Below are 27,587 nucleotides of genomic sequence, written 5' to 3' on the forward strand. Positions count from 1 at the left end.
CAGAGGGGTCTGAAGCAGAAGGATCCCCCACTTTCATACCACATGTGAGAAACAAAGTTTGACAAAGAAATGTCACACTGAGACAGAGTAATGAATAAGAAACAGAAGAACAGTTATGTTCATGGTGAAATGAAGAAGTCACTATTAAAACAAGAAAATTTATGGGCTCGGAATGTAGCTCTGTTTCTTCCCGCCCCTCCTCTCTCCTATCATTTATCTCTCAACTGTTATTTATCATCTATTTTTGTGGCATGGTCTCATTATGTAGCCTTGGGTGGGCTAAAACTCATGTAGACCAGGCCAGCCTCCACCCCTGCATCCAGAGGGCTGGGATTAGAGCCATGAACTACCACACTTGGCCATTTATCACTTCCCTTCCAAGAAGCTTATACTACTGACCCTTCATTATTTCTGTTGTTTTTTTCTTTTTGGAAAATCAGTTTGATTTTTTTTTGTTGGTTTCCACTTTCTGATCTAGCCACATACATGCATTCATCATTTTGAAATATTTGCCTAAATTCTTTGAAATCTGAATTTCCCACTATCTGTGTTCATACTTTCCTCCTACCCCTGCTCTTCTAACAGCCTTCTCTCTTACTCTCACATTCTTTTTAAAGTTTACTATTTCCCCTAGGCTTATCATTTTAACATGTTATTTCTTCCTTCACTCCTTTCCTTACTATCTTCCTGTTTTTTTATCTGTTACACTGTGTTCCCTTTCCCTGCAAGTCTTCTTTCCTGATATCTGTCCTGTTACTCCTCTCATATCCTTTATCTTCTTCCATTTGTTTTCTCTTTAATTGCCTTTTAAATTTTCCATTCTTTTTTGGGGGGTATGATTTTTGTTTAGGTTGTTGTTTCATCAGCTGTTTGATATTTTGCAAGTAAAAGGAAATCATGTTGAATAGCTTAATGGAACTGTAACTAAAGGAACAGAACCAATAGAAGATAGATAGATAGATAGATAGATAGATAGATAGATAGATAGATAGGGTGAGAGAGACAGATAGATAGATGATAGAGATAGATAGATGAATGCATAGATAGATAGATGGATTCACTCCATTGGCTCACACAATAGGGACCTGGAAATCCAACAATGAACGTCCATGTAATAGAGAGAGTGCAAACCCAGTAGCTGCTCAACTCAAAAAGCTGGATGCCATAGTTATCCCAATCTGAGATGGATAGTGAGGGTAGGGCCATTTCAAAATAAGGAGTTTGTTTAAAGTTTTAATGAAGAGAGAGAAGAAGTAAAAATGTAAGAAGAGAAAGAAAATAAAGAGAGGTTGTGCATGTGGCAGGAGGAATAACAAGACAATCAGGTGAAAAGAATGTATATTGAACAACAGAAGGTATGAAATGGGGCAGAGAAAGAAGTGGAACTGGATAAAATGATATGTGAACCAAGAAAAGGTCAAGAATTGCAAATTATGATAAAAGCCAGAAAAGATCAAATAAGTTAGTTGTATAAAAAAGTAAACAATGAAATTAAAATACGGCTGAAAAGAGGGGATAGTGAGAGTAAAAAAGAAAGAGGGAGCAATAAAAAAGGAAGCTCGACCAAGAGAAAAGTAAGGGTAAGTTGAACTAGCATAATAAGGAAAGTGGAAAAGAAGACCTCTTTAAAATAGTAATAGTAAACAAAAAGTAGTTTGAAGAGACAGAACAAACTAGAAAAGATGAAATGAGACAAGAAATGCCATTTTCTCCCTCAACATAATATTTTCATTAATTACTTCGTAACTTTGCACACTGCACCTCAAACACACCCACTTCCAATTCAGATTTCTGTTTTTTTTTTCTTTATTCTTTATTATTATTTATTCACTTTGTATCTTGTCTGGAGGACTCTCCCTCATCTCCCAGTCTCACCCTCCTTTCTTCTCCCTCTTTGCCCTTCCTCTATTCCACTGAAAGGGGAGATCCTCTTCCCCTACTATCTGACCCTATGCTATCAAGTATCATTAGGACTGGTTACATTGTCTTCCTTGTGGCCTGGTAAGGCTGACCCCGCAGGTAGAGGTGATCAAAGAACCTGCCAGTTACATTCACATATAAGTGGATATTAGCCATATAATATAGGATAAACATACTAAAATCTATGGTCCTAAAAAAGCTAATCAATAAGGAGGACCCTAAGGAAGATGATGAATTCTCTTCAGAAGAGCAAACAGGATAGACACCAGAAGCAGAAAACAGGGCAGGAACCTACCACAGAGTGCCTCTGAAAGACTCTACTCAGCAGGGTGTCAAAGCAGATGCTGAGACTCATAGCCAATCTTTAGGCAGAGTGAAGGCAATCTTATGGAAGAAGGGGGAAAAAGAAAGACCTGGAGAGTACAGGATCTCCACAAGGAGACCAACAGAGAGAAAAACTCTGGGCCCAGGGGTCCATGCAGAGACATTGTGATGTTCCACCCAAGGACCATGCATAGAGAGGAACTAGACCCATTGCTCAGATGTAGCCCACAGGCAGCTCGGTCTCCATGTGGTTTCAATAGTAAGGGTGGAGCAGAGGCTGTCTCTGACTTGGACTCTGGCCATTCAGCTTCCTTTAAGAGCAGGCCACTGGGAATTTGACCTTGTTCCATTGAGTATAGGGGTAACATAAATTGGACTTAAGAACACATTTTAAAAAAAGAGAGAGAGAGTTATTAAGAAGGTCCTAATACAGTTCAATGATCAAGTGGGCCTTTCCACCACAGATGTTAGACATTACTGACATTCCTCCCTCTGTTCATAACTGCTGGTGGTTGCTTGTAGCAGAAAGATTTGTGTACACATCATATATGATAGTCACCTCAAATCCTCTCAATAAAGACAAATAGTGCACCTGTAATCATTTCTCTAGGGGCTGAGGCAGGAGGATCATTAGTTCAAAGCTTGCCTGGGCAACCCATACAAGACCAGAATAAGCAGCTGTTCTACTTCTTAAGCTGCTATTACAAACCCGAAGACAGCTGCAGAGCTGTAGGCATTCCAAGGAAGCCTTGAGCCAAAATTTATTTTAAGTATGATGACTAGAAAGTAGAAATTTGTAGGCATACTCAATTTGGTCATGATATCTGGTGCTTATAATGCAAATCAGTCTGGCCTTTAGCCATCACATGGTGTATTACATTTAATGCTGATACAAACCATGTTACATAATCTGTTGATCATTGGAATCAACTCCGTGATTACTCAGTTGTATTACTCTCCTAACATTGATGAGTGAGCTAGCTCAATTTGTGTAGCATACAACTCTCAAGTGCAGTTCACTACACTGACTTTACTATAGGCAATGCTAGTGAAGCTGTCTCCATACTTTCCTTACCAGTAAGATCCTGAGTAGACTTTAGGCTGTGCCTTGGCTTCCAGCACATCTCACTCAGCTCAGCATCCTTTGCCTTCTAGTTTTTGTGCTTAGTTAACTACCCATTCATATTGTGGACCAGAGGTTCTGTGGATTGCTCTGAAACCTGTCACCCCTAAGAACCTCCTGAATATCAAAGCCAATGCCAGTGTGCTTTCTTAATCTCCTCCCTTTGGTCTTGTGCCTTTGTGACCTACATTAATATATCATGCCACTGTGAAGAGATATATTTTATTGGCCACATAAATTTCTATAACACCAGCATTTTTTACATTTTTGTTATCTTGGGCCTTTTGGAAAAGTACCACTAAGTAGTACTTGTAATATTAATAATTGACATTTTATCATTTTGACAACTCTTAAAAATAAATGTCTTTCTCCTATTTTTAAAGCTTCTTCAGCAACCTCCAATCAACCAAGTCTCGTCATTGAAAAAACATCTCAAGAATCTCTGGAACAAAAATGTAACTGAATTGTTATGATGAGAAATTATTAGTTAGTAGGAATACTGGATTTGGTAATGATCATTTCTGCTTATAATGCAGAATACTCCTGTATCCTTTCCCATACAATGGTGTCTTATGGGTAATACACATGGACAGTGGGTACCAACTTCTGTACTCTAAGCCAGACTCCCTAACTACCCAGGTATATTCTCTCCACACTTCCAGAGCAGGCTACCACTTGTTGCAACTGAGAAATCTCCAAACACAATTCAGAACACCAACTTCCTCACAACTCCCATGACTGAACCCATCTCTGTATTGTTCTATTTCCAAAGAAAACCTGAAACAGCTCTTTTGCATATGCACCTGCTGATACACACTCTGCATCTCATCCATGTTTCACCTGAAGAGCTATCTATCCTGATTACTTAGCACAGGTTCTCCTCATGCATACGAGGCCTGTGTCCCTGTGAACTTAAGGATCAGAACCACTGCCAGTGTTCTTTCTCAGTCCTCACCAACCCTTGTCTTTGAGCCTCTGGTGCAAACAGCAACATATCACAGCTGCAGATATACATTTGTCATTTTCCTTTCTGCCCTGTAAAATATTCCCCTGGATGTTTTGGGAAGGCACAACTTAGTAGTTTGCTCTCATTCATTATGTGATCCTTTATCCTTATCAACCATTAATTCTGAAAATGCCATCACCCTCTCTAATTTTCTCCAACAGATACAAGGAGACCGAATTTGCCTGAGGAGCAGACATTTCAAGAGCTTTTGGAACCTACACGTAATTGCAATTTTATCAGTAGAAATTAGTTATTTGTGGGAATTCTGGATTTGATAATGTAGTGATCTTTTCTGAGTATAATGCATGGAATCCTCTATCCTCTTGCAAAATGAGGTGTTTGGGGTGATAGTGTCACCATCTCTGTTGCTTTCTGAGTTAGACTACAAAAAGCAGGAGAGAAAGAAAGTGGAGGAAGCAACAAAGAACTTGAGCTGTGGATGTAGCTCAGTTGGTAGAGTACTTGCCTAGCTTGCACAAAGCCTTGGGTTAAATTCTGATCATCACAGCTAGCTATGGTGGTACACATCTATAATGCCAACACTCAGGAGGTGAGGAAAGGAAAATCAAGAATTCAAGGTCTTTCTTAGCTGTGCAATGAGTTTGAGGTTAGCCTTGGCTCCATGAGGCCCTTTCTCAAATGAGGAGAAATGGTAGAGGGGAAAAAAACAGTATAAATAGTTAAGTTGTGGAGGAAGGAAGATCAGATTGGGGGGGGGGGAGTTGAGAAGTGACAAGTTGAAAAATAAAAAAGCAGTAAGAAGGAATAAGAGATTAAAGGGACCAGAAAAGAAATAGAATTCAGAAAGTCAGAATCGAGTTTGGAAATGAGGATAAAAAGAGATATTATTAAGGGAGAGACATAAGAAACAAACAGATAAAGACACCCAGGTTATGGATTAGGAATAAAGGAAGAAGGAAAGGAGGAGTCTTGAAAGAAGTTATCATTGGAATAGATTGATGGGACCACTAGAAAACTGAGAATTGGTAGAGATAATGCAGGAAAAGGGACAATTGCCCAACATGATGTGTGATGAGGCACACCCATGGTACCAGAACAGAGGGGTCTGAAGCAGAAGGATCCCCCACTTTCATACCACATGTGAGAAACAAAGTTTGACAAAGAAATGTCACACTGAGTGGAATAACGAATAAGAAACACATGGTTTTGTCGTGTTCATGGTGAAATGAAGAAGTCACTATTAAAACAAGAAAATTTTTGGGCTCAGATTGTACCTCTGTTTCTTACCCTCCTCTTCTCCTGTCATTTATCTCTCAACTGTTATTTATCATCTATTTTTGTGGCATGGTATGATTATGTAGCCTTGGGTGGCCTAAAACTCATCATGTAGATCAGGCCAGCCTGCACCTCTGCATCCAGAGTGATGGGATTAGAGCCATGAACCATCACACTTGGCCATTTATCATTTCCTTTCTAACAAGCTTTTACTACTGACCCTTCATCACTTCAGGTACTTTGAAAAAGTCAATTTGTTTTCTGTTTTTCTGTTTGTTCCCACTTTGTAATATTGCCAAATCCTTCGTATTCTGAATTTCCCACTATCTGTGTTCATACTTTCCTCCTACCCTTGCTTTTCTAACAACTGTCTCTCTTACTCTCATATTTTTTAAAGTTTACTTTTTCCCCCAAACTTATCATTTTAACTTTTTATTTCTGCCTTCACTTCTTTCACTGCTATCTTTCTTGTTTTCTTTTCTGTTTCATTGTGTCTGTCCTTCTCTGTAAGTCTTCTTTCCTATCATCTGTCCCCTTAGTCCTCTCATTCATTTTTTATTTTTTTTTTTGGCTTCTGCTAATTGCCTTTTAAATTTTCCATTATTTTTATTAGGATCTGATTTTTGTTTAAGTTGTCGTTGTTTATTAGCTGTTTGGTATTTTGGAAGTAATAAGAAATCATGTTGAATAGCCTGATGAAAGAGTATCTAAAGGAATAGAACCAATAGAAGATAGATAGATAAATAGGTAGATAGAGATAGATAGATAGATAGATAGATAGATAAAAAGAAGCTAGACAGACAAATGATAGATACATTAATAGATGATAGATATGTAGGTAGTTAGATAGATAGATAGATAGATAGATAGATAGATAGATAGATAGATAGGGTGAGAGAGACTGTCAAGCAGATATATGATAGAGATGGATGGATGGATGGATGGATGGATGGATGGATGGATGGATGGATGCATGGATGGATTCACTCAATTGGCTCACAAAATAGGGACTGGGAAATCCAACAATGAGCATCCATGTATTAGAGAGAGTGCGAACCCAGTAGCTGCTCAACTCAAAAAGCTGGATGCCATAGTTATCCCAATCTGAGATGGAGAGTAAGGGTAGGGCCATTTGAAAATAAGGAGTCTATTTAAAGGCATAATGAAGAGAGAGAGGAAGTAAAAATAGAAGAAGAGAGGGGAAATTTAGGAAAATAAAGAGAGGTTGTGCATGTGGCAGGAGGAATAAAAAGACAATCGGGTGAAAAGAAAGGATGTTGGAAGACGGAAGGTATAAAATGGGTAGAGAAAGAAGGAGAAATAGTTACAATTGTGTATGTACCAAAGTAGGGTCAAGAATTCCAAATTATAATAAAAGCTAGTAAGATCAAAATTAGTTATTTCTATAAAGAAGGAAAGTGAATGTAAAAGAAGAAAGGGAGCAAGAAAAAGTAAGGGGGAGTTGAACCAGATTTTTAAGGAAAGTGGAAAGGGTGAGCTCTTTAAATAGTAACAGTACACAAAAAGTAGTTTGAAGAGACAGAGAAAACAAGAAAAGATGAAGTGAGGCAAGGAGTGTTGTTTTCTCCTTAGCGTAGTGTTTTCATTAATTATTTGGGAATTTTGCACAATGCACCACAAACAGACTCAGTTCCAAATCAGTTTTCTGTTCTTTATTATATATTACAATTTATTCACTTTTTAACCTGCCTGGAGGCTCCTCCCTCATCTCTTCCCAGTCTCACCAGCCCTTCTTCTTTGCCTATGCCCCTCCCCTAGTCCACTGAAACAGGAGATCCTCCTTCCTTACTATCTGACCCTAGGCTATCAAGTATCATTAGGACTGGTTACATTGTATTCCTTGTGGCCTGGTAAGGCTGACCCCGCAGGTAGAGGTGAAGGTGATCAAAGAACCTGCCAGTTACATTCACTTATAAGTGGATATTAGCCATATAATATAGGATAAACATACTAAAATCTATGGTCCTAAAGAAGCTAATCAATAAGGAGGACCCTAGGGAAGATGATGAATTCTCTTCAGAAGAGTAAACAGGATAGACATCAGAAGCAGGAGAAAACAAGGAACAGGGCAGGAACCTACCACAGAGTGCCTCTGAAAGACTCTACCCAGCAGGGTATCAAAGCAGATGCTGAGACTCAGCCAATCTTTAGGCAGAGTGAAGGCAATCTTATGAAAGAAGGGGGAGAAAGAAAGAACTCGAGAGTACAGCATCTCCACAAGGAGACCAACAGAGAGAAAAACTCTGGGCCCAGGGGTCCATGCAGAGACATTGCAATGTTCCACACAAGGACCACGCATGGAGAAGAAATAGACCCACTGCTCACATGTAGCCTGCAGGCAGCTCAGTCTCCATGTGGTTTCAATAGTAAGGGTGGAGCAGGGGCTGTCTCTGACATGGACTCAGTGGCCATTCAGCTTTTCTTGAAGGCCTGGTCACTAGGAATTTGACCTTGTTCCATTGAGTATAAGGGCAACAGAAATTGGACTTAAGAATTGATTTTTTTTTTTTTTTTTTTTTACAAAAGAGTCATTAAGAATCTCCTAATACAGTTCAGTGACAAAATGAGGCTTTCCACCTCAGATGCTAGTCATTAGTGACATTGCTCCCTCTGTTCAGAACTGCTGGTGGCTGCTTGTAGCAAAGATTTTGTGTACACATCGTATGTGATAGTCACCTCAAATCCTCTCAAAAGAATACAAATAGTGCACCTGTAATCATTTCTCTAGGGGCTGAGGCAGGAGGAACATTAGTTCAAAGCTTGCCTGGGCAACACAAGACAAGACGAGAACAAGCAGTTCTTCTACTTCTCAAGCTTCTGTTACTAACCCAAAGACAACTGCAGAGCTATAGGCATTCCAAGGAAGCCTTGAGCCAAATTTTAACTTTAAGTATGATGGCTACAAAATAGAAATTTGTAGGCATACTCAATTTGGTCATGATATCTGGTGCTTTTAATGCAAATCAGTCTGGCCTTTAGCCATCACAAACCATGTTACATAATCTGATCATTGGAGTCAACTCTGTAATTACTCAGTTGTATTACTCTCCTAACATTGATGAGTGAGCTAGCTCGCTTTGTGTAGCATACAACTCTCAAGTGCAGTTCACTACACTGACTTTACTATAGGCCATGGTAGTGAAGCTGTCTCTATAATTTCCTTACCAGTGAGATCCTGAGCAGACTTTAGGCTGTGCCTTGGCTTCCAGCACCTCTCACTCAACTCAACTTCTAGATTTCGTGCTTAGTGTACCACCCATTCAGGTTGTGGACCAGAGGTTCTGTGGATTCCTCTGAAACCTGTCACCCCTAAGAACCTCCTGAGTATCAAAGCCAGTGCCAGTGTGCTTTCTTAATCTCCTCCCTTTGGTCTTGGGCCTTTGTGACTTAAACTCATTTATCACACCATTGTGAAGAGATACATTTTATTGGCCACCTGAAGTTTTACAGCATCAGAGATTTCTACCTTGTTGTTTCCTTGGGTCTTTTGGAAAATCACCACTCAGTAGTAGTGGTCATATTAATAGTTGACATTTTATGATTTTGTTAATTATACAGTTAAAAATAAATGTCTTTCTCATTTTTATTTTTAAGCTTCTTCAGTAACCTCTAGTCAATCAAGTCTCATCATGGAAAAATCATCTCAAGATTCTCTGGAACAAAAATGTAACTGAAGTGTAATGATTGGAAATTATTAATTAGTAGGAATACTGGATTTGGTAATGATCACTTCAGTATATAATGCAGAATAGTCCTATATCCTTTCCCATCAAATGGTGTTTTCTGGGTAACACCCATGGACACTTGTTACCATCTTCTGTACTCTAGGCTAGACTCCCTAACTTCACCGGCATGATTTCTCCACACTCCCAGAGCAGGCTACACCACTTGTTGCAACTGAGAAATCTCCAAACACAATTCAGAATACCAACTCTTTCACAACTCCCATGACTGAACCCATCTCTATATTATCCTATTTCCAAAGAAAACCTGAAACAGCTCTTTCGCATATGCACCTGTTGATACACACTGCATCTCATCCATGTTTCACCTGAAGAGCTATCCTTTCTGGTTACTCAGCACAGGTTCTCCTCATGCATGCCTCTGTCCCTGTGAACTCAAAGATGAGAACCACTGCCAGTGTTCTTTCTCAGTCCTCACCAACCCTTGACTTTGAGCCTCTGATGCACATAGCAACATGTCACAGCAACACGCATATATTTGTCATTTACCTTTCCTGTATAATGTTTCCCTGGTTGTTTTGGTAAGGCCCAATTTAGTAGTTGCTGTCATTTGAACATTTTTTTTTTTTATCATTTACCCTCTCCATTGTTAATTTTAAAAATACCTCCCCTAAGCTTCTTCAACAGATTCAAGGAGATCGAGTTTGCCTGAGGATCAGTCAAGTCAAGAAAATTTGGAATATAAACGTAATTGCGATTTTATCACTAGAAGTTAGTTATTTGTGGGAACTCTGGATTTAATAATGTAGTGATCTTTTCTGAGTATAATGCATGGAGTCCTCTATCCTCTTGCAAAATGAGGTTTTTGGGGTGATAGTGTCACCATCTCTGTTGCTTTCTGATTTAGACTACCCTAATCACTTGGTGTTGACCCCACTGTGCTACAGAGTGAAATAGGTCTTATCTTGTGGATGACTACTCTCCAAGCCTTATTCATAACCCTAACAGTCCTTGCTTCTGAACTGTCTCTTTACTTCTCTACTGCCAGTGTGATTCAGAGGCAGATCTTAAGCCTGTGACTCTCCAGCAGCCATGCCTTCCTTAACAGCTCCGCATCCCAAGAAGGCTTTACCTCCAACTCCATTTTTCTACTCAGAAGTATCCAGCTGTGGCCAAGGATAGCTCCAAACACTGCTCAATCCAAACCTATAAGCGTCCTTAAAACGTTAAAATATTTTTGTGTTATTATTTGTAACACAATTCCACATTTCTTAAGTATGAATTTTGCAGATGACAGCAATATGACCTATTAGAAGGTTTGTCCCACCTGCCTGGAAAACTCCTTTCTAATTCCTGATACTCGTTGAAACTGTCCCCTTACCAACTTGTCACATGACATCACATGCAATAGAAATGGTTTCATTGCAACATGTGTTTGTGCAGCAGTAAAGTGTTCCCTACTCTTACTTACCTTGTCTTTTCAGAAAATCCTAACTGAGTAGTAAACTTGATTTTATTCTGTCATGCCCACTATGAAAAATAAATGTCTGTTCTTTCTTTTAAAGATTGTCATCATTCCAGTGGGAATAAAATAAGTTTTGCTGAGCAGTCTTCCCCTGAATCTAGTGAACAAAAATGTAAATGAAATGTTATGATTGGAAGTTAGTCATTAGTGGGAATAGAGAGTTTGGGGATTTATTCTGTTAAATGAAAAAAAAATCCTCTCTCCTTCTCTGTCAGATGATGTAGTTTTGGCAAAGCTTATGAATTATGATGTTACCAGCTACTCAACCCTATGTGGTAGATGCCCTAATTCCTCAATAAATGTTACTCTTTCCACACTCCCAAAGCAGGGAAGCGCTCTTTTTTTTTTTTTTTTTGCCTTTCTAAGCCCAGTTCAAAACCCTAAGTTTCCTGCATCTCTTGCTACTTAAACCATCTTTGTGCTTTACCAATGACATTCTCAAGATAGACCTACAGCCCAATTCTGATGCTGCCACTCCTTGATCACCAGCTCTGCCTCCTTCTCAGTTTTGCCTCCAAATATTTTATTTTATCTTGAGAATTCCCCTTCCAGATCCTCAGGTGAAGGCTCTGCTAACGTTTATGAAACCTGTGCTCTGGGAACCATAGAGGATCAAGTATCCTGCTAATGGACTTTGTCAATTCTGTCTTCCTCTGGCTCTGAGATTTTGAGACCTACTGTATCTATCTGTTATTTTTAAGAACATAGAATTGTTATTCATCACACCAGTTTCTGTAGCAAGAGAGTGTTCCCAGACTCTGAGTGTCTATGAAAACCCCAGTTGACAAGTAATCAGTTGCTATGTTTATATGTCATTGTATCTGTTTGTCAATTCTATTGTTAAAAAGAAATGTCTTTTTTTTTTCAAGGTCGTCTATCAAGGAGAAAAAGAACAAATTTTGTTACTGAGAAATTCATTCACGACCTTCTAGAAGCAAAATGTAATTGCAATTTTCTGCTTAGAAATTAGTAATTTATGGGACCACTGGATTTGCTATTGATCTCTACTACATACAATGCAGGAAATCCTCCATCATCTAGCAATGGTGTATTTGGGGGAAATAGTTACTAACTCTGCTACCCTCTCTGTCATTCTCTGGGCTACATTCCCTAATTACCCTAAATCAGCATTGCTCTTTCCACATTCTCAGAGTGGGGTAGACTTACATTTCTTGAACACAACTCTCCAAATCAATTGGGAACAATAATCTCCTGTCTTCCCTGTACTCCTTGCTTCTGAACTTGCCTCTATGCATTTTCACCTCTACTGGGAAGTGAGGCTACTGTTACCCAATGTTCAGAAGCTCTGCTTAGCATAAAGAGATTACGTCTAACTTATTTTTTCTCAGGGGTGAACTCAGCTGCTAAGTTGCTGACAGAAGGTCTAAGAATACCTTTGAAGTCTGGGACCCTTGAAACCTAATATGAGCTTAGACCCCAACCAGTGTCCTTTCTCAGTCCTGCCCTTCCTTTGGCTTTATGTTTTTGCCACCTACATTAACATGTCACAACATTCCTCACAGAAAAAAACATTTTGTTTTATGTTTATATCCACTCATGTTCCCTAGTCTTTTTGTTAAAGCCCAAGTGATGAGTAGCCATTCTGTTATTTTAATATTGGTCAATTTATCATTTCTGTGTTTTAAATTGATGTCTTTTTTTTTTTTTCTTTAAGATCATTATCCAAATACTAAGAGAACAAGTTTCGCTGACTGGAAACGGAAGGAAGAAAATCTAGACCCAAAATGTAATTGAAATATGATTTTTTTTAAATAATTGCCTTATTCAATTTATTTACCTTGTTATAAATTCATTAAGTCATATTCAGTAATGATCTCTACTGCTTAAAATGACTTATCCGCTATAGTGCTTTTGAATCACCCCTTTTGTGGTCCTCTATATTAGTCAATTGGTGCTGTTCTCTTCACACTGCTACAGATGATAGCCCGATTTTTTTTTCAGATGACAACTTTCTAAGCCTATCTCAAAGCAGAGCTCCCATTACTATGGATTTGTCTCTGTTCTTTTCTGTCTCCAAGAAGATCCAGGGTCAGATCTTAAGTGTCAGACTCTGCTGACATCTGTTTCTCAGCATCTGGACCTTTCATGGAAAGTTCACCCTGAGTCTTTGTTTCATATGGAAGTCTATCATACCATATTGCTGAACAGGGGTTCTACTGATGTCAGTGAAGCTATGGCCCTGGAGTCAAGAAGAATCAAGACAACTACCAATATGCTTCATTTGTTTTCTTTTTTCTTTTTTGTTTGTATTTTGATACAGTGTTTCTTTGTGTAACAGCCCTGGCTACCCTGGAACTCACTTTTGTAGACCAGGCTGGCCTCTGCCTCCTGAGTGCTGAGATTACAGGCATGCACCAACACTGGCCAGCAGCAATGTGCTTTCTTAACCTTTCTCCTCCTTTAACTATAGTGGCAGGTTCATCACTAGAAATAGTGATGTTTATTTACTATATACATTTTTCAACAACGTAGTGTTCCTCAGTCTTACTCCACTAGTCATTTTAGGAAAGCCCAACTCAGTAGCAATCAGTGGCCATTTTAATATATTATGTTTTCTGATGTTGGCAATTCTGTTAACTCAATTGTCTTTTCTTTTAGTGATTTCAATGGACATAAGGAAGGAAAGTGTTTCGGACCAGAAACTGTTTTATGAACCAGTCAAACTAAAATGTAATTGAACTTTCATTATTACAAATTAGTAATTATTGGGTATGCTGGGTTTGGTGAGCTCTTCTGCTAAAATCGTGGAAAAGGCCTCCACCCTCTTTCATCAAATGATGGAATTGATAAAGTTCTCTTCTGCTTATAGTACAAAAAGAATCTATCTAATTCAATTGGCTGATTTAATTTTGGTAATGCTTTTGAACAGTGTCAAAATCCTTGAGCCCCCTGGATTGACTGCCCTAATCTTCAGTTGGTGTTGCTCTCTTCACACTCCCTAAGTGGACTAGATCACTTTTTGCAGCTCACAAAGCCCTCTAAGTGCAAATCAGAACAATGATTTTCCCAAGTCCTTGACTCCTAACATACCTCTGTACCTTTCTATTCCTAATAAGATCCAGAGGTAGTTTTCCAGTCTATGCTTCTGGGGCTACAATCTATGATGCTGCTACCCACCAAGATGCTCTTCCATAGCTGTATCTACATGGAAGAGGGGTAAACTCTATGTCCTTTGTTCCACTAATGAAACTATCCTTCCTTAGTAATGAATGAAGAATCTACTAAAGTCTTTGAGGCCTCTGCCCCTGTGAACCTAAGGAGGATCAAGAGTGCTACCAATGTGCTTTCTGCACCTTTTACTTCCTTTGGCTTAGAGCTTTTGAAACATACAGTAGGGAGTCATATCACTGGCAGAAGAAATGCTTTATACACATATATTTCTGAAGCTGAGGTCTAGTCTCTGTTTCTTTTTTTTTTTTTTCTAGTGTTATCTTTCACTAGTTTTTATTGTGGAATTACAGAAGTTCCTGCACATTTTGTTCCAAAAGAATATTCTTGTTCCTTTCTAAGGAAAGCAAGTGTTTGAATAACTGTTAATATATAAATAAACATGAAATGCTGTCCAGTACAGCTATGTTTATTTTATGATATGCTAAACATAAAGAAGCAGATGTATTAAAATGCTAAATATTTTCCCTTTTCTTTTTTAATTAAATATTTATTTTTTATATTAATTACATTTTATTCACTTTGTGTCCCATCTGTAGAACCCTCCCTCATTCTCTCTCAATCCCACCCAACCTCCCATGCCCCTCTCCAAGTCCCTCTCCAAGTCCACTGATAGGGGAGTTTCTCCTCCCCTTCCATCTCTTCCATCTGACCCTAGCTTATCAGGTCTCATGAGGACTAGCTGCATTATCCTGCTCTGTGGCCTGTCAAGTCTGAGTCCCCAAAGGGGGTAGGGGGAGATGGGTGTTCCAAGAGCTTGCCACTGAGTTGATGTCAGAGACAGTCTCTGTTCTCCTTACTAGGGAAACCAATTGGGTCCTGAGCTTCCATGGGCAAAATCTGAGCAGGGGGTTCTAGGTTAAATCCATGAATGGTCCTTAGTTGGAGTATCAGTCTCAGAAAAGACCCCTGTGCCCAGATTTTTTGGTTCTGTTGCTCTCCTTGTGGAGCTCCTATACCCTGCAAGTCTTTCTATTTTCTCCTTCTTTTATAAGATTCCCTGAACTATGCTCAAAGTTTGGCTATGGGACTCAGCATCTACTTTGATACACTGCTGGATAGAGTATTTCAGAGTCCTTTTGTGGTAGGCTCCTGTTGTATTTCCTGTTTTCTCTTTCCAATGTCTGTGCTGTTTCTCTTTCAGCGTGATAATTGATCATCTTACCCAGGGACCTCCATCATGCTTAGCTTCTTTAAGTGTACAGATTTTAGTATGTTTATCCTATAATATAGGTCTAGTATTCACTTATAGGTGAGTATAGACCGTGTGTGTCTTTCTGGTTCTAGGATATCTAACTCAGCATGATCTTTTCTAGGTCCCACCATTTGCCTGCAAATTTCATGATTTCCTTGTTTTAATTGCTAAGCAGTATTCTATTGTGTAAATATACCACAATTTCTGTACCCATTCCACTGTTGAGGGATATCTAGGTTTCCAGGTTCTGGCTATTAAGAATAAAGCTGCTATGAACATGGTTCAACAAATGTCCTTGTTGTGTACTATAACATATTTTGGATATATTCCTAGGAGTGGTATAGCTAGATCATGAGAAAGCACCAGATTGATTTCCAAAGTGGTTCTAAAAGTTTACAATCCCACCATCAGTGGAAGAGTGTTCCCCTTTCTCCACATCCTCTCCAGCATGCATTGTCACTTGAGTTTTTGATCTTAGCCATTTTGATGTGTGCAAGGTGAAATCTCAGGGTTGTTTTGATTTACATCTCCCTAGTGACTGAGGATGTTGAGCATTTCTTTAACAGTTTCTCTATCATTCTATATTCCTCTACAAAGAATTCTCTGTTTAGCTCTGTACCCCATTTTTAAATTGGATTAATTGATTTGTTGCATTTTAAACTTTTTGAGTTCTTTACATAGTTTGGATATTAAACCTCTGTCAGATACAGGGTTGGTGAAGATCCCTTCCCAGTTTGTAAGCTGTTGTTTTGATCTGATGACAGTGTCCTGTTTTACAGAAGCTTTTCATTTTCATAGGGTCCCATTTATTGATTGTTGATCTTAGAGCCTGTGCTGTTGGTGGTGTTCCTGAAGTTGTCTCCTGTGCCAATTTTTTTTCTAACTGATTTAGTGTGTCTGGTTTTATGTTGAGGTCTTTCATCCAATTGGACTTTATTTTTGTGCAGGGTGATAAATATGGATCTATTTTCATTTTTCTGCATGTAGAAATCCAGTTAGAGCCGCACCATTTGTTGAAGATACTGTTTTTGTTCCATTGCATGGTTTTGGTTTCTTTGTCAAAAATCAAGTATCCCCCCCAAAAAAAAATTAATTATCCATAGGTGTGTGGATTTATTTCTGGGTCTTCTGTTTGGTTCCATTGATCCACTATTCTGTTTCTATGCCAATACCATGCAGTTGTTATTACGATTGCAATGCAGTACAGCTTGATATTAGAGATGGAGATAACTCCACATCTATTGTTTCTGTTGCACAGGATTGTTTTGGCAATTCTGGGTTTTTTGTTTTTCTATATGAAGTTAAGAATTTTTCTTTCAAGGTCTGTAAAAAATTGTGTTGGCATTTTGAATCTGTAGATTGATTTTGACAGGATGGCCATTTTCACTATGTTAATCCTACCTATCCATGAGCATGGGAGATTTTTTCCGTCTTCTGATATCTTCTTCAATTTCTTTCTTCAGAGACTTGAAGTTTTTTTTCAAACAGTTCTTTCACTTGCTTGGTTAGAGTCACACCAAGGTACTTTATGTCATTAATGGCTATTGTGAAGGGTATTTCCCTAATTTCTTTCGTGGCCCTTGTGTCTTTGGTATATAGGAGGGCTTCTGAGTTTTTTTTTTTTTTTAAGTTAATTTTGTATCCAGCTACTTTGCTGAAGGTGTTTATCAGCTGAGGACGTTCTCTGGTTGAAATTTTGGGGTTGCTCATCTCAAATAGTGATACTTTGACTTATTCTTTGCTGATTTTTATCCCCTTTATCTCCTTTAGTTGTCTTATTTCACTAGCTAGGACTGCAGGTACTATTTTGAAGAGATAAGGAGAGAGTGGGCAGTCTTGCCTTGTCCCTGATTTCAGTGGGATTGATTTAATTTTCTCTCAGTTTAGTTTCATATTGGCTATAGGCTTGCTGTATATTGTCTTTACTATGTTTTGGTATGTGCCTTGTATCCCCGATCTCTCCAACACATTAAACATGAATTGGTGTTGGATTTTGTCTAATGCTTTTTCAGTATTTAAGGAAATGATCACTGTGCTTTTTCTCTTTCAGTTTGTTTATACTGTGGATTCCATTGATAGATTTCTGTATATTGAACCACCCCTGCATACCTGTGTGGTTAAGGTATCCAGATTGTGGCTTCATAGAATGAGTTTGGTAATGATCCTTCTGTTTTTTTTTTGTTTGTTTGTTTGTTTGTTTGTTTGGTTTTTTTTTTTTTTGTGGAATAATTTGAAGAGAATTGGGGGAATTGGAATTAGCTGTTTTTTGAATGTCTGGTAGAATTCTGCCCTGAATCCGTCAGGCTCTGGGCTTTTTTGGAAGGGAGACTTTTGATGACTGCTTATATTTCCTTGGGGGATGTAAGACTATTCTATCTGATCTTGATTTAATTTTGGTAATCTAACAAGAAAATTGTCCATTTCCTTTAGATTTTCAAATTTTGTGGCATATAGGCTTTTGATGTAAGTCCTAATGATTGTTTGGATTTCCTAAGTGTCTGCCGTTACGTCCCCCTTTTCATTTCTGATTTTGCTGATTTGGATAGTTTTTTTTTTTTTCTTCCTTTTAGTTCGTTTGGCTAAAGGTTTGTCTATCTTGTTGATTTTCTCGAAGAACCAGCTCTTGGTTTCATTGATTCTTTGAATTGTTTTATTTGTTTCTAATTTATTGATTTCAGTCCTGAGCTTGAATATTTCCTGCTGTCTACTCCTCTTGGGTGTGTTTGCTTCTGTTTTTTCTAGGGCTTTCAGGTGAGCCATTAAGTTGTTTGTATGAGATGTTTCAAGTTTCTTCTTGAAGGCACTTAGTCCTCCTAGCACTGCTTTCAATGTGTCCCATAAGTTTGGGTATGTTGTGCCTTTATTTTCATTGAATTCTAGGAAGTCTTTGATTTCTTTCTTTATTTCTTTCCTAACCCAGCTGTCATCGAGTAGGTAGTTCCTCAGTTTCCATGTGTGTGTAAGATTTCTTTTTTTAATTTGTGTTGTTGAGGTTCAGCTTTAGTCCATAGGATACAAGGGAATATTTCAATCCTCTGGTATCTGTTGAGGCTTGGTTTGTGTCAATTATATGCTCTAGTTTGGAGAAGGTTGTGTGAGGTGCTGGAAAGTTGTACTCTTTCGATTTTGGGTGAGATGTTCTGTAGACATCTATTGGGTCCATTTGATTTAGGACTTCTGTAAATGTCTTTATTTCCTTATCTAGATTCTGTCTAGATGATCTGTCCCTTGGTGAGAGTGGAGTGTTGAAGTCTCCCAGTACTAAGGTGGCAGATAGATATGTGATTTTAGCTTTAATAATGTTTCATTTACAAATGTAGGTGCTCTTCTATTTGAGGCATAGATGTTCAAGATTGTGATGTCATCCTGGTGGATTTTTCCTTTGATGAGAATGAAGTGCCCCTCCTCATCTTTTTTGATTAAATTTGGTTGAAAATCTATTTTATTAGATATTAGGATAGCCACTCCTGCTTGTTTTTTGGGTCCATTTGCTTGAAAAACATTTTTCCAGTCCTTTACTCTGAGGTAGTTTTTTATCTTTGTTGCAGAGGTATGTTTCTTGCATGCAATAGAATGTTGGAAACTGTTTCTGGAACCATTCTCTTAGTCTGTTTCTTTCTATTGGAGAGTTGAGTCCATTCATGTTGAGAGGTAATAGTGACCAATGAATGTTAGTTCATTTTATTGTGGAGTTGGTGGTCTTACTGGGATTCATTGCTTGTTTTCTTTTAATTTTTTGTTGTGAAGTTATCTGTATCCTGTGTTTTCTTGGGTGCAGTTGTTTCATTGGATTGGAGTTTTCCTTCTAGTATCTTCTGTAGTGCTTTATTGCTGTGTAATATTGATTAAATTTATTTTTTTCATGTAATATGTTGTTTTCTCCATCTATGTCCCGAAAACTTTGCTGGATTTAGTAGTCAGGGTTGGCATCTGTGGTCCCTTAAAGTCTGCATGACATTTGCTCAGGTTCTTCTAGCTTTCATAGTTTCTGCTGAGAAGTCTGGTGTGATTCTGATTGGTCTGCCTTTATGTATTACTTGGCCTTTTTCCTTTTCTGCCTTTAATATTTTTTTTCTTCTGTAGATTTAGTGTTTTGACTATGAAGTGACATGAGGAATTTCTTTTCTGGTCTAGTCTATTTGGTGTTCTATAGGCCTCTTGTATGTTTATGGGCATGTCTTAAGTTGGGAAAATTTTCTTCTGTGATTTACTTGAAAGCATTTTCTGAACATTGGAGCCTGGAATCTTCTTTTTATCTACTCCGATTATTCTTAGATTTTGTCTTTTCATGTTGTGCTTGATTTCTTGGATGTTTTGTGTTTGGGACTTCTCCAATTTTACTTTTTTGAGGAAAAAAAATCAATTTCTGCAAATGTATCTTCAGCACCTGAGATTCTCTTTCCCGTCTCTTTTATTCTATTGGTGATGCTTACCTTTGTGGTTTCTGATCTTTTCTTTAAGTTCTCCAGCTCCAGGGTTTTCTCTGTGTTTTCTTTATTAATTTTAATTTTGTTTTCATCCCTTGCACCATTTCCTTCAACTGTTTGAATGTGGATTCCTCTTTTTCTAGTATGGTCTCTCTCTCTCTCTCTTTTTTTTTTTTTTTTTTTTTTTGTTCTTTTCTTCTCTTTATGCCATTAATTGTGCCTCTACTTGTGTGTCTGTTTGGGTATATTTGCCTGTATTTCTTTGAGATCTTTGTTCATTTCCTCTTTGTTTGCCTCTACTTTTGTAGCTGTATTTTTGAGAGATTTGTTTGTTTTCTTTTTATGTGCCTCTAATAACTGGATAAGCATAGCTTTAAAATAATTTTCCCATGTTTCTGATGAATTGGATTATCCATTGCTGGTGAAGCCATGATGTCTTGATTTTTGTTGGGTGTGTTCTTACACCGACCTCTGGCCATCTGCTTATCTGTAACCTTCTCTGTTTGTTCCTGGATTCTGTAGTTCAGACTGTGTCCATCTTTCTTGTTATCTGGAGTATTCTTCAGAAAGTAGAGAGAGGTCCACTGGTTTGAGAGTGTGCGTTGGTGTTTTAGATGTACCTAAAGGAGGAAGGTTCGCAGCAACAGAAGAACGAATGAGGGCAAACAAGTGTGTGCTTGTATGTGTGCCTTGAAGAAAAGGGTACAAGAGAGTGTAGATGCCTGGAATGTGGGGTAGGGGTTGGTGCAGGTGCAAGAGGGGTTGAGGACACTGGTGGTGTTCATGGGTGCAATGTTCATTCACAGATTCCCTGAATACTTCAGTGACTTACAGACCCCTGGTATTCTGCTGTCTGGGCTCCAGGAGTTTTTTGCCTGGATTCCACGGGTAGACCCACAGAACAAGGGCTTCAATATTGAGAACGCTGTCCCAAGAATCCCTAAGTTGTCCACAGTGGGTGTTTGGGTGTAAGGAATCCGATGTCTGGCTGCTAGCTTAGAGGCACCTTGGATCTGGGGCTCTGCAAGCACTCATTTGAAGAAGCACTCACTCTCTAGCAGGTCTAATCAAAAAGTACAGGGGTTCCCCCTTTTCTCTGCTCTCAGATTTGGACCTGCTGGGGCAGATGCAAGTGTAATCAGTTCAGTGGTGCTGCAGCTGCAGAACTTATGCTGTTAAAGAGGTCCACTGGGAGTCCAGACACAGCAGCAGAACTGGGAGGCTGGTATAGATTCCTGTTGGGAAGTCCTGAGGAGCCCTTACAGTGGTCCACAGACCTGGGTGGCCCGATGAGCCTAATGGATCTGGGTGTCCTCTACTGTTGGCTCCCGCCACTGAGGGACTAGGTGACCAGTACAGTGACTGGCTGTCAGGCCCTGCAGAACCATAGAGCTGCTTGTGGACCTGGAACCCGGAAGGTTGGTACCACAACCCAAGATCAGGAAAGCTGGTACAGATGGCAGCTTCCACTGAGGAACTAGGAGGGCCACCTTTGCTGTTTCAGTCTCCGGGCAGGGAATTCTGTGCTATGAACTTCGGGCACTGTGGGCCAGCTCCACCGAGAAGGAGGAGACCCAACAAGGGGAAGTGCAGGAGTATCAAATGTTCACCACTCTCTATCTCCAGAAAAGCCCACAGGTGACCTTGATCTAAATGGTCTCAGCTCACATGTTGTTCCCTCTAGCTAAGGAAGCCTCATGTGGATGTTCTGGCTTCAACTGCCCCTCCACTCACCAAACTGAGAGTTTCAGATCCTCTGCTTCTCAGATATGGTGCACACTGGTTGCTGCCATCTTGGATCCTCAATGTTAAGTATTTAAAAACATTATCCAAAACAAAACTGAAGTCTTACCATCATGTTACAACTTTGGAACTCGTGTGAAATACCCTCACAGCACACAGCAGCTGTGTTCAGATCACAGCACACCAACCATTCAAGCCTGCTCAGCAACAGAGCAAACATGTAGCCTAGTCTCTGTTCTTATTCCCTTGATCTTATTCTAAAAACTGAGTACCAAGCAGTTGCCATTTTAAATATTTATCATTTTATCTTTTGCCATGGCCATTATTAAAAAAGAAATGTCTTTTTTAAAGCACATCGTAAAAGGAAGACACGTATCACTGACCAGAAATCATCTCAAGAACTTATAAAAGCCAAAGGTAATTGAAATTTTATGTTTCAAAATTAGTTTGTGAGAATGCTGGGTAGGGAGTGGTCTTAGTTCCAGGAGCGTAAGAAAACTATTTTTGTGATGGAAACACTTGTTGGTTCTGGTGATTGTTTCATGAGTTTAATATATAAAACTGAAGAAATTGTGCATTTTGATTATGTGTACTTTAGTCTACTTCAATTATAATTCAATAAATTTCCAAAAGTATATAATTTTTTTTGTTCTACTTTAGAATCAAGCCATCATTCTCAAAATACTATCAAGTTTTTTACTAAGACAACAACTTTACCAACTCAACAGAGAAATGTATATAATACAACAGAGCAAAAGGTAGAAAGTTGTGTCACATATGTTTCACATTGATGGTTAATTTATCTAGTTTTTGTTTGTATGGGCTAGCCCCCTCCTTAACTTGATACTGTGTAGTCAGAAATTATTGAGTTCTAGGCAGGTCTTAACACTCTCCATCACAAGGTATGCTAAGTCAGCTTCATGCTTAGTATACCATAAACTTGAACATTCATGAGCTTACGTATTGGATGATGGTCATGATCATGACGATAATGACAAATAGCTAACATTTACTGAGTCTACTGTGGTCTAGGTCGTGGGCTAAGCAAGAAGGAAAGAAGAAGGAATGTGGGTAAACTAGGATACCAAGAGAGGAGATAGTTACCATCTGAATGTAAAGCACACATAAACAAAATTCCTCACAATGAGCAAAAGATTTTATTTGTATAAACTTCAGTATGAGTACAGAAGATATGGAGACTAGTCCTGCCTTGAGATGTTCTGAATAAGGTTTAGTTTATTTAAACCTTGAGATGTAAGTAGAGATTTTCCACACTGATAGATGTGAGGACATATTGAAGCAATATAGCAGACTGAGAGAAAGTGTGGGAACATGAGCCAAGGAAATGAGGGAGATTATCCTATAAGCTTAGATTGAAGCCAGAACCTTGCTGAAGTATAAATTTATCCTCTAAGTTATTGAGGAAAAGAGAATAATTTGGATTCTAAAATGATAATACAGCTGCAGTTTGTGGAAAGGATAATAAGGAAAAAAGATTAAGGGAAAGTTAGTTTCAAGTCTTCTGGGACAATTGTGACAAAAAAGAGTCTGGAGACTGGGAAGGTAGTTCAGTAGCAGAGTGCTTGTGTAGCATGTAAAAGGACCTGAGTTCAGTCACTAAGTGAAAAATAAAAACAGTGCAAGGGATGAAACTAAGGCAGTAGCGATGAAGTTGAACTGGAGGCCAAATTGAAGGTATCTCAGAGTTAGTTTCAGAACTTGGCTACTAATAGATGACTCCTGAGGTAGATGAAAAAGGTGATGGTGATAGTTTTGTGTGTAGGTTTTCACACACGTTTCCTCTCATTAGTGCTCAGGCTTACGTCCATACTAGAAATCAGGATATTGGGCTGTTTTTATGTGTTCTAGTAGCTGCACTTTTTTGAGGACAGAAATTGTCTATTTTAGGCCCAAGAAGTATTCTCAGTAAGCACTAAATTGCATTAGAGTAGCTTCTTCTGAAACAAAGGAAGCAACTGTTATTTATTTTATTTTATTTATTTTATTATTTTATTTTTTTTGGCATTGAGTACCAGCCATGTGTCTTAGCCAAAATATAGAATATAGAAAAGAAGCAAATTTGGAAAGATAGGGAACTCACATATATAAGGCTTCATTTTGATCTAGTTAGATTTAGATACCTGTGTGAGACACTCAGAAGAATGTTGGTATTATTTATTAGCATTGAGAACAGTGCTATATAAAGAAATGAGAACTAAGGGTACTGTGTTAGATTGCTGTAGGATAAGTTAACAGTCCCTTTTAGAAGCCTAATTACTAATGTTTTCTCTTTATTTTTTTGCCATGCAGTATGATTAAGAAACAGCAGAGATATGATTCATATGACAGAGGTAAGTAAATGAACAATATTCATAACATTTTTTTTCCGTTAAATAGCTACTTTTGTATTTTTTTATGATTACAAATTCCCTGTTTTCTTTTCTACAAGAATCTTAAAATTCAGTGGTATTAATGTCACTCATATTTCTGTGCAGTGATTAAGTGAATAGGCCCTTTGGGATTTGTAAAGTATAATGAATTGAAGATCTCTGCAGATATGCCAAGTTTCTTACATATTACACTGTGTTTCTGGGAGTTTTGATGGAGAAATTTCTCCCACAAAGTTAGCACCCTCTACTTCTCTACTTTTTTCACAAAATTAACATAAATGATGCTTCTTCTGTCATATGAGGGCTGGACTAGAGGTTGGACAGGCCTCTCCTAGTTTCTACAGAACTTTCCTAAGCATACTACACACACACACACACACACACACACACACACACACATAAACACACACACACTCAAAGAACACTAGGAAAGAAATCACCACCTGGATGGATATCAGGTCCCTAAAATCTAGTATGCCAAATCCAAATGTATCACCTTCCAATGAACTCAAAACTTGTTTTTCTATTCCTTCATTTTTGCCCAGGCATAAAGCCTAATAGATTTTTTACTCTAATGCTTATATTTCTTTTTTTTTTAGTTACAATTTATTCACTTTGTATCCCAGCTGTAGCCCCCTCCCTCATACTCTCCCAATCCCATCATCCCTCCCTCCTCTATTCCCTTGCCCCTCCCCCAGTCCACTGATAGGGGTGGTTTTCCGCCCCTTCCCTTAGCCCCTAGCTTATCATACTCATCCGGACTGGCTGCATTATTTTCTTCTGTGGCCTGGTGAGGCTGCACTCCCATTAGAGGGAGGTGATCAAAGAACCAGCTACTGAGTTCATGCCAGACAGCCCCAGTTCCCCTTACTAGGGAACTTACTTGGACAATGAGATACCATGGGTTATATCTGTGCAGGGGTTCTAGGTTATCTCTATGCATGGTCCTTGGTTGGAGTATCAGTCTCAGAAAAGACCCTTGTGCACAGATTTTTTTATTCTTTTGCTCTTCTTGTGGAGGCCCTGTCCACTCCAGGACTGTCATCTCCCCATCCTTTCATAAGATTCCCTGCACTCTGCCCAAAGTTCGGCTATGAGTCTCAGCCTCTGATTCAATACCCTGCTGGGTAGACTCTTTCAGAGGCCCTCTGTGGTAGGCTCCTGTCCTGTTCCCTGTTTTCTCCTTCTTCAAATGTCTGTCCTGATTTCCTTTCTGAATGAGGATTGATCATCTTATCCAGGGACATCCTTCTTTCTTAGCTTATTCAGGAGAACATATTTTAGTATTTTTATCCTATATTATATGTCTAATATCCACATATAAGTGAGTATATACCATGTGTGTCTTTCTGCTTCAGGGATAAATCACTCAGGGTAAACTTTTTGTAGTTTCCACCATTTGCCTATAAATTTTAAGATTTCCTTGTTTTTATATGTTGAGTATTATTCCATTTTATAAATGTACCACAATTTCTGTATCCATTCTTCCACTGAGGGACATCTAGATTGTTTCCAGATTTGGGGCAACAGTCTACAGACTGGGAAAGGATCTTCATCGACCCTATATCTGACAGAGGGCTAATATCCAGAATATGTAAAGAACTCAAAAAGATAAAAAGCAACAAATCATGCTGGAAAGGTTGTGGAGAAAGGGGAACCCTCCTCCACTGCTGGTGGGAATGTAAACTTGTACAACCACTCTGGAAATCAATCTGGTGATTCCTCAGAAAACTAGGAATAGTGCTTCCTCAAGATTCAGCTATACCACTCTTAGGCATATACCCAAATGAGGCTCAAGTACACAATAAGGATATTTGCTCAACCATGTTTGTAGCAGCTTTATTTATAATAGCCAGAAGCTGGAAACAGCCCAGATGTCCCTCAGTGGAGGAATGGATACGGAAATTGTGGTACATCTACACAATGGAATATCATTCAGCAATAAACTCAAGGAAATAATGAAATTTGCAGGTGTAAATGGTGGGAGCTGGAAAAGATCATCCTGAGTGAGCTATCCCAGAAGCAGAAAGACCCACACCATATATACTGATTCATATAGATATATAATAGAGGATAAACCTACTAAAATCTGCACACCTAAAGAAACTAATCAAGAGGAAGTATTCTTGATAAAATGCTCAATCCCTATTCAGAAAGGCAAAGAGGATGGACATCAGAGGAAGGAGAAAAGAGGGAACAAGTCAGGAGCCTGACACAGAGGACATCTGAAAGGCTCTGCCCTGCAAACTATCAAAGCAGATTCTAAGACTTATAACCAACCTTTGGGCAGAGTGCAGGGAATCTTATGAAAGAAGTGGGAAACAGTAAGATCTAGAGAGTACAGGAATTCCACAAGGAGAGCAACAGAACAAAAAATCTGAGCACAGGGGTCTTTCCTGAGACTGATACTTCAACCAAGGACCATGCATGGAGATAACCTAGAACCCCTGCACAAATATAGCCCATGGCAGTTCAGTATCCAAGTGGGTTCCATAGTAATAGAAACAGGGACTGTCTCTGACGTGAACTGATTGGCCTGCTCTTTAATTACCTCTCCGTGAGGGGGGAGCAGCATTACCAGGCCACAGAGGAAGACAATGCAGCCACTCCTGTTGAGACCTAATTGACTAGGATCAGAAGGAAGGAAAAGAAGACCTCCCCTATCAGTGAACTTGGGGAGGGGCATGCATGCAGAGGGGGGAGGAAGTGAGGGAATGGGATGGGAGGAGGAAGGGAACCACAGAGGTGATACAAAGTGAATAAAGTGTAATTAATAATTTTTAAAAATTAAGAATATTGCCAAAAAAAGCAACAAATCAATTAACCCAATTAAAACATGAGATAAAGAGCTAAACAGAGATTTCTCTAGAGGAATATCAAATGGCAGAGAAACACTTAAAGAAATGTTCATTGTCCTTAGCCTTCAGAAAAATGCAAAAAATTACCCTGAGATTTCACCTCATATCCATCAGAAACTACGATCAAAAGCTCAGGTTGACAATACATGCTGTAGAGGATGTAGACAGACATGCTCCTCCATTGCTGGTAGGAATGTAAACTTGTAAAACTTCTTTGCAAATCAATCTGGTGCTTTCTTAGACAATTAGGAATAGTGCTTCCTCAGGATCCAGCTGTACCCACTCCTAGACATATATCCAAAATATTCTCATGTATACAACAAGGACATGTGCTCAACCTTGTTCATTTCAGCTTTATTTGTAAAATCAAGAATCTGGAAACAACCCAGATGTCCCTCTTGCTTTTATTTCACATTCTACATTTTTAAATTCTGATCTTAAACTCTCACAATATCAGTTCTTTGCTGTTTGTGTCACCATGCTCTCCACCCTTGCAATAATTAGCCCCTATTCTCCACGTCCTTGTCTAACTTGATTCTGTATGTCACTCTGGATATAATCTTTCTGAAAGGCAGCTTTGAACATTTGAACATACAATTTCCCTGGAAAGTCCCCCAGTCATTTCCCTTGCCTACTGAGAAAATTGTGAAGTTACCAATTCTGGTGGGCTACAGAGACAGTGAGGGAAACTGACACTTCCAAGTAAAGTTAGGAGTAGAGATTAGGGAGTCTTTGGGCAGCAGTGGGCCATTAGAATTTAAGAAGAAGAATTTAGAAAGTCATGGAGTTGTCTTTGGAGGTTTTTGCCTTATGTTCTATAAATAAAACCTCCTTATATCTGATAGTGTAGACATTCTAGATTCCCAGCAATAAAGGACTGTTTGCTATTTCTATAATAAATGGTACCTTTTCTTCTCCCCATGCAACAAAATGATCTCAATTCTTGT

The 27,587-nt window shown here is 38.8% G+C and overlaps 1 protein-coding gene across 1 annotated transcript in view; it reads left to right on the forward strand.

Moving 5' to 3' along the window:
- Positions 1-27,587, forward strand: part of LOC132649958 (fibrous sheath-interacting protein 2-like) — a 91,084-nt gene that overhangs the window by 19,236 nt on the left and 44,261 nt on the right. The window contains exons 10-16 of the mRNA XM_060374729.1: positions 9,989-10,060; positions 10,879-10,950; positions 12,514-12,585; positions 17,235-17,344; positions 20,756-20,969; positions 21,744-21,809; positions 22,053-22,150. Of these exons, the coding sequence (XP_060230712.1) occupies positions 9,989-10,060; positions 10,879-10,950; positions 12,514-12,585; positions 17,235-17,344; positions 20,756-20,969; positions 21,744-21,809; positions 22,053-22,150 (704 nt within the window). The remainder of the gene's footprint in view (positions 1-9,988; positions 10,061-10,878; positions 10,951-12,513; positions 12,586-17,234; positions 17,345-20,755; positions 20,970-21,743; positions 21,810-22,052; positions 22,151-27,587) is intronic.

This window comes from Meriones unguiculatus, chromosome X, assembly GCF_030254825.1.
Source record: "Meriones unguiculatus strain TT.TT164.6M chromosome X, Bangor_MerUng_6.1, whole genome shotgun sequence".
NCBI lineage: Eukaryota > Metazoa > Chordata > Mammalia > Rodentia > Muridae > Meriones > Meriones unguiculatus.